General features: G+C 34.1%; 1 protein-coding gene across 1 annotated transcript; it reads left to right on the forward strand.

The window, feature by feature from the left end:
- Positions 1 to 1,354: 1,354 nt before the first annotated feature.
- Positions 1,355 to 4,439, forward strand: LOC136200678 (cell division cycle 20.2, cofactor of APC complex-like). Its single transcript, XM_065991100.1, has 4 exons — positions 1,355 to 2,069; positions 2,181 to 2,453; positions 2,533 to 2,802; positions 3,004 to 4,439. Exons 1-4 carry the CDS (start codon positions 1,965 to 1,967, stop codon positions 3,712 to 3,714), a joined length of 1,359 nt encoding a protein of 452 aa, XP_065847172.1. The 5' UTR covers positions 1,355 to 1,964; the 3' UTR covers positions 3,715 to 4,439.
- Positions 4,440 to 5,930: the final 1,491 nt, after the last annotated feature.

Raw genomic sequence — 5,930 nt, forward strand, 5'->3', positions numbered from 1 at the left:
GAAATAAGCAAGTTTAAGGAGCTGGTGAGACACTTGCAAGGTTTAGGGAGCCAATCTACTATTTTGGACAAATTCAGGGAGCTGATAATGTATTAGGGCTTTGTTATATATAGAAAATAGTGATATATTGAAAGTTAAGTTTAATAATATGATTTAGTTATATTTTTGTAACCAATTGTGATATTCATGTAAAAAATCCTAAACTTTAACTAATTCCTTAAAATAACCATTAACAACTTAAAAATAAAAATATTCAAGAATTAAAATTGTTCAAAACGACATTTACCATGAAATCATATTTTTTACTTTCCAAAATCACCATTTTTTGAGTTGTTTCTCTCTAAAAATCCTCTCTCCTAACCAAACAACACCTAAATGACTTCAAAGCAAAAAAAAAAAAAATTCAAGAATTAAAATTGTTTAGAATATCATTATCTTCTAACCAAACAGCACCTAAATTTCGTTAACGGTTGTTTTGAGGAGTTGAGTAGTGGTGTTAAAAAACCGAACCGGACCAATAATCGACCGAACCGATGAATTTCGATTTTTTTGGTTCGGTTTTCAGTCTATTAGGTTCGGTTTCGGTTTTACTTTTACAATATTTCAGTAATTTCGGTCGGTTCGGTTTTTAAATCAAAATTACTGAATTAACCCAACAGATCGAAATAAATTAAATATAATTAGTGTATGTGATTTATTGTTCTAAGTGATATTTGATTTAAAATTATATTATTAGAATCTTTGTTAAGCATGCTAGTTTTTGGATTGCCTGATTATATTATTGGTCTATTTAATTTTTGTCTACCAATTTAGTACAATTATACTATAATTCATATTTGGAATTAAGATTGATTTCATTTCTATATAAAATTTATATGTTTTTTTTCTTTCTATTCTTTTTTAATTTCAATCCGAAAATAAAAATAAAAATAAAAATTACTGTATATATAAGTAAATACCCAACAACAACATTAACGGTGTAATATTAACCTTACATAAAAATAATTGTTAATAAAAAATTTTAATATAAGAAAACCGAATAACCGAACCGAACCAACCGAAATAATTCGGCCAGTTCGGTTCGGTTATTTATTATTATTTGGTTAGATTCGGTTTTTGGTTATTTCGGTTCGGTTCGGTTTTCAGACCGAACCGACCGATGAACACTCCTAGAGTTGAGTGGCCATGAGTGTTAAAAAGCGTAAAGTGGAGTAACTTTTATGTTAAATTTTAAAATTCAGTGGGTTTATCGTAAAAAATATAAAGTTCAGTGGCTATGTGTGTAATTTACCCGTTAAATACATATGGTCAATCCAGTTTTCAACGGGATCTTTCCTTTTTACGTACGTAGCCGTTGCTTCTTTTCAAAAACCCCAAACGCATGAAAAATCCTCCTGAGTAATTACCAAATCAGTATAAAATCGAGCCTTCGTTTTCTGATACCCGATCGCTTCTATTATCTCTCTCTCTCTCTGAATTCTTAACAGCAAATCTCTCTCCCTCAATTTCTTAATCTTCTGCTTAATCTTCTCTTTTGCAGGGTTTAATTTCTGCTTTTCTGTGTCAATTTCTTAATCTTCGGTTTGATCTTCTTTTTTGCAGGGTTTAATTTCTGTTTTTCTGTGTCAATTTCTTAATCTTCGGTTTGATCTTCTTTTTTGCAGGGTTTAATTTCATTTTTCTGTGTCAATTTCTTAATCTTCTGATTGATCTTCTTTTTTGCAGGGTTTAATTTCATTTTTTCTGTGTCAATTTCTTAATCTTCTGCTTGATCTTCTTTTTTGCAGGGTTTAATTTCATTTTTTCTGTGTCAATTTCTTAATCTTCTGCTTGATCTTCTTTTTTGCAGGGTTTAATTTCATTTTTTCTGTGTCAATTTCTTAAACTTTTGCTTGATCTTCTTTTTTTATCAATTAATTGTATATTATTATTTGTTATCCCTATTTTGTGTTGGTATTAACATAATGGATGCAGGATTCATGAGATCTTCTTCTTCCACCTTGAAAGCAAATTCGAAATTTCCACTTCAAGAACAACATATTCGGAGAAGGAATTCTAATTATGAAAATGTAAGATCTTATTTATCCTAAAGCATATTTGTTAATTAAAGTATTTCATATATGGATATAAACAGTTGGATAGATTTATACTGAATGTATTTCCTATATGGATGTAAACAGTTGGATAGGTTTATACCGAATCGTTCAGCCATGGATATGGATTTTGCACATTACATGTTAACGGAAGGTAAGAAAGTTGAGGAAAACGCATTACCTTGCTCTCCATCAAGTCAGGCTTACAGGAAGCAACTGGCAGAAATTTTAAATATGAACCGTCGAATTCTTGCTTTCAAGAACAAACCTACTGCTCCAGTTGAATTGATTCCTCAGCAACACATTTCCTCAGCTAACCTCCAACCCAAACCCAAAAAGCCCCGCAGACACATTCCTCAGGTTTCTTTCTCTCTTTTTTACTCTTCCTTTTGCTACATTACTTCAATTGATACTAAATTTTCTGTAATTTTTTATTTAGACTTCTGAGAGGACATTGGATGCACCTGAGCTTGTTGATGATTTCTACCTGAATTTGTTGGATTGGGGCAGCAGCAATGTTCTAGCCATAGCTCTAGGAAGCACAATATATTTGTGGGATGCTTCTAATGGTTCTGCATCTGAACTTGTGACCATGGATGATGAAATTGGTCCTGTTACTAGTGTGAATTGGGCTCCGGATGGACGCCACATTGCTGTTGGTTTGAACAACTCTGAAGTACAATTATGGGATTCTTCTTCCAACAGAATGGTAAATGCTAGAAAACTTAAAACAATATTGTTATTCTTATATAATATGTATGTTCCTTTCATGTGGAAGTATCAATTTCATGTTTGTGTCAAAATGGTGTTATCCCATATGGATTATAAATGCTAGAAAAAATGATTTTCGTGTTAGAAATGGTCGCACCTTCAGGAAATTAATTGGTTTGGTTTTGATTTTGTTTTGCAGCTAAGAAAATTGAAAGGCGGGCACAGATCAAGAGTAGGGGCATTGGCATGGAATAACCATATCCTTACTACAGGAGGTATGGATGGTCAAGTAATTAACAATGATGTGAGAATTAGATCACACATTGTGGAGACATACAGAGGGCATCATCAAGAAGTGTGTGGGCTTAAATGGTCAGCTTCGGGGCAACAATTAGCGAGCGGAGGCAATGATAACCTTGTTCATATATGGGATAGATCTGTGGCATCATCTACGCAATGGCTTCACAGGCTTGAAGACCATACCGCTGCAGTTAAAGCTCTTGCTTGGTGTCCTTTCCAAGGAAATTTGCTGGCTACCGGAGGAGGCGGTGGTGATAGGTGTATCAAGTTCTGGAATACACACACAGGTGCTTGCTTGAACTCAGTAGACACCGGGTCTCAAGTTTGCTCTTTCTTGTGGAATAAGAATGAGAGGGAGCTGCTTAGTTCTCATGGGCTCACTCAGAATCAGCTCACGCTTTGGAAATATCCATCTATGGGTAAAATGGCTGAACTCACTGGCCATACATCAAGAGTTCTTTACATGACTCAGAGTCCGGATGGTTGCACAGTGGCCACTGCTGCAGGTGATGAAACACTTAGATTTTGGAATGTATTTGGGGTTCCTGAAGTGGCTAAGGCAGCTCCAAAAGCAACTGAGCCATTTTCTAACTGGGCTCGTATCCGCTGATGAGACTCACTCATGAACAATGATTATGCTTTAACGATTCATTCAGACAAGAAGATCTACAAGTTTGGTGTCAAATTCCCATGGCTTTTTATTCTGAAAAAGGCTGTGAGATGGATCTGAGTTAAAGATGTGCAGTAAATTTACATTCAGTTTGCTTATGGGATTCTGAGATGTAAAGCAATGTAAAGCAAAGTTCATTAACAATAAGACCTACCAGATGATGCTTTCCCGTGGATGTAGTCGCTATGTGGCGAACCGCGTAAATTCTTGTGTCTTCTTTTCATTTCTCTTTTTGGTCTCTAGCAAACAATATTCAAAATTGATCTGTCCTCCCAATTGGGAGAAAAAAGGATATGTTTGTTAGTAAAAAATAGTATTTACCAGGTTTGGGCTAAATTTGATTCTGTTTCTGATTTTAGGGTAGTCTCGTAGGCTTTCCGGGACTCCCGGAATGATGTGTCTGGAACTTAAAGTCTCGGATGTTTTACAAAATTTAAAGTGTCTGCTATTTCGTTTCCGGAAAAACTTGTGTAGGACTTTGAGTCCCAGCCCAGCGTCTCAGACATGCTGCATAAATGATTTGCTTAAAGAAATACAGCAATCTCTAATGGGTTGGCTTTTGGAGACTAAAAGATAGGCTCAACTGCAGCAATTAGGGTTTCAGACGATTGGGGTTTCGGACGGTTAGGGTTTCTTGAGTATAAATGTAACCCCTTTCTCTGTAATTAGCACCTCTTTCATTATAGTAAAATATCTGGCTTGGTAGTGCCCCCAGACGTAGTCATTCAAATTGAGTGGCGAACTGGGTAAACAATTCTTGTGTGTTTGCTTGTTTTTCGTTTATCGTAATCACATTTATTCCTAACAATCTCATCGGTAGTTTACTCCTTATTTGTTACCATTATACTTATTTTAGAAAACTTAAACCTTATTGTTAATTTTTTTTTTTTTGTGAATTGTTAATTGTAGTTCATGCAGTTTGAAAACTCAAACATTCCATTAAAAATTATTATCGTGGTTATTTATTCAAAATTGGTGATTTTGAGAAATTAAAAAGTTTGGCTCGATTTCATAAATCAACTAAACTGCAATTATTGTTTTTGTTGAGAGGTGGTGATTGAAAAAATGTCATGTGTTATACTGTTGTTGATTTTCGATTCCATTTTAACTAATTGCATTCTTGTTTTAAATATATGATTACTAGGTTTAAATATATATATATGATTATTATTAAAGTTAGATAAGAGATAATAATAATTTATATACATAATTTGTAACAATTGAGATATAAATAATAAATAATTATTGTAATTGATATGTATTTAGAATTGAGACCCCTTTAAATTGTAGGTCCTAATTGAAATACATTTTTAATTGGAGGCCTATTTAAATCGGAGGCCCTAGACGGCTGCCTAGGCCGACTTCCCCTTGGAGCCGGCTATGCTTTTGATCACATGTCTCTCATTACTAGTGCTTCAAGCATAGCTTCATTCATACTCCGAATATTTGGAGTGACATCATGTGATAAAGAAAATCATTCAATCCCATCAACATAAGGAAAAAACGTTTTTGTAAACTTTTAAACCATGATAACCGTCCTTACAAATCAATCAAATCACAAGATTTATTTTTGTACTTTTCTCTAAAAAAATGGAGTATTTGAGAAAATAGAAAAGTAAAAAAAATAATTATATGTTCTTTAAAAGTTCTAAGAGACGAACCCATAGCCATGAAGAAATACTGAAAATGATCATTCTCATCGGTTTCAATATAAGTTACCGTTCCTGGATTAATACTCACAATAGTCTGGTAACAACATGTACGACTCTTCCGGGGAACCACATTAAGCTTCAAGCGCATAACTTCTCACTCTCCACGCTTGCATGTAAGAGAGGTTAATTGTATGTTCTTTCCCAAAATCAATAATAATGTCTTTTGGCCGATAAACTCTATCATCCTGATCAAACTTGTTTGCTATTAATGTGCCTGCAATACGTTTCCCCGCTTGTCTATGATGTGGAAGAATTTGATCTCTGGAACAAGTGTGTTGGTCCATTCTATCCATTCTTCGAAGTCTGAACATTTCAGAATTCTGTATTATGATAACTCTAGCCCGCCACTTACATACATCATCATTTCTACACTTAATTTCAAATAAGGACTTGTTAGACTTATATACATTCCATTCATCTCTCTCTTGAATTGCATGTCTCCTG

Source organism: Euphorbia lathyris, chromosome 7 (assembly GCF_963576675.1).
Source record: "Euphorbia lathyris chromosome 7, ddEupLath1.1, whole genome shotgun sequence".
NCBI lineage: Eukaryota > Viridiplantae > Streptophyta > Magnoliopsida > Malpighiales > Euphorbiaceae > Euphorbia > Euphorbia lathyris.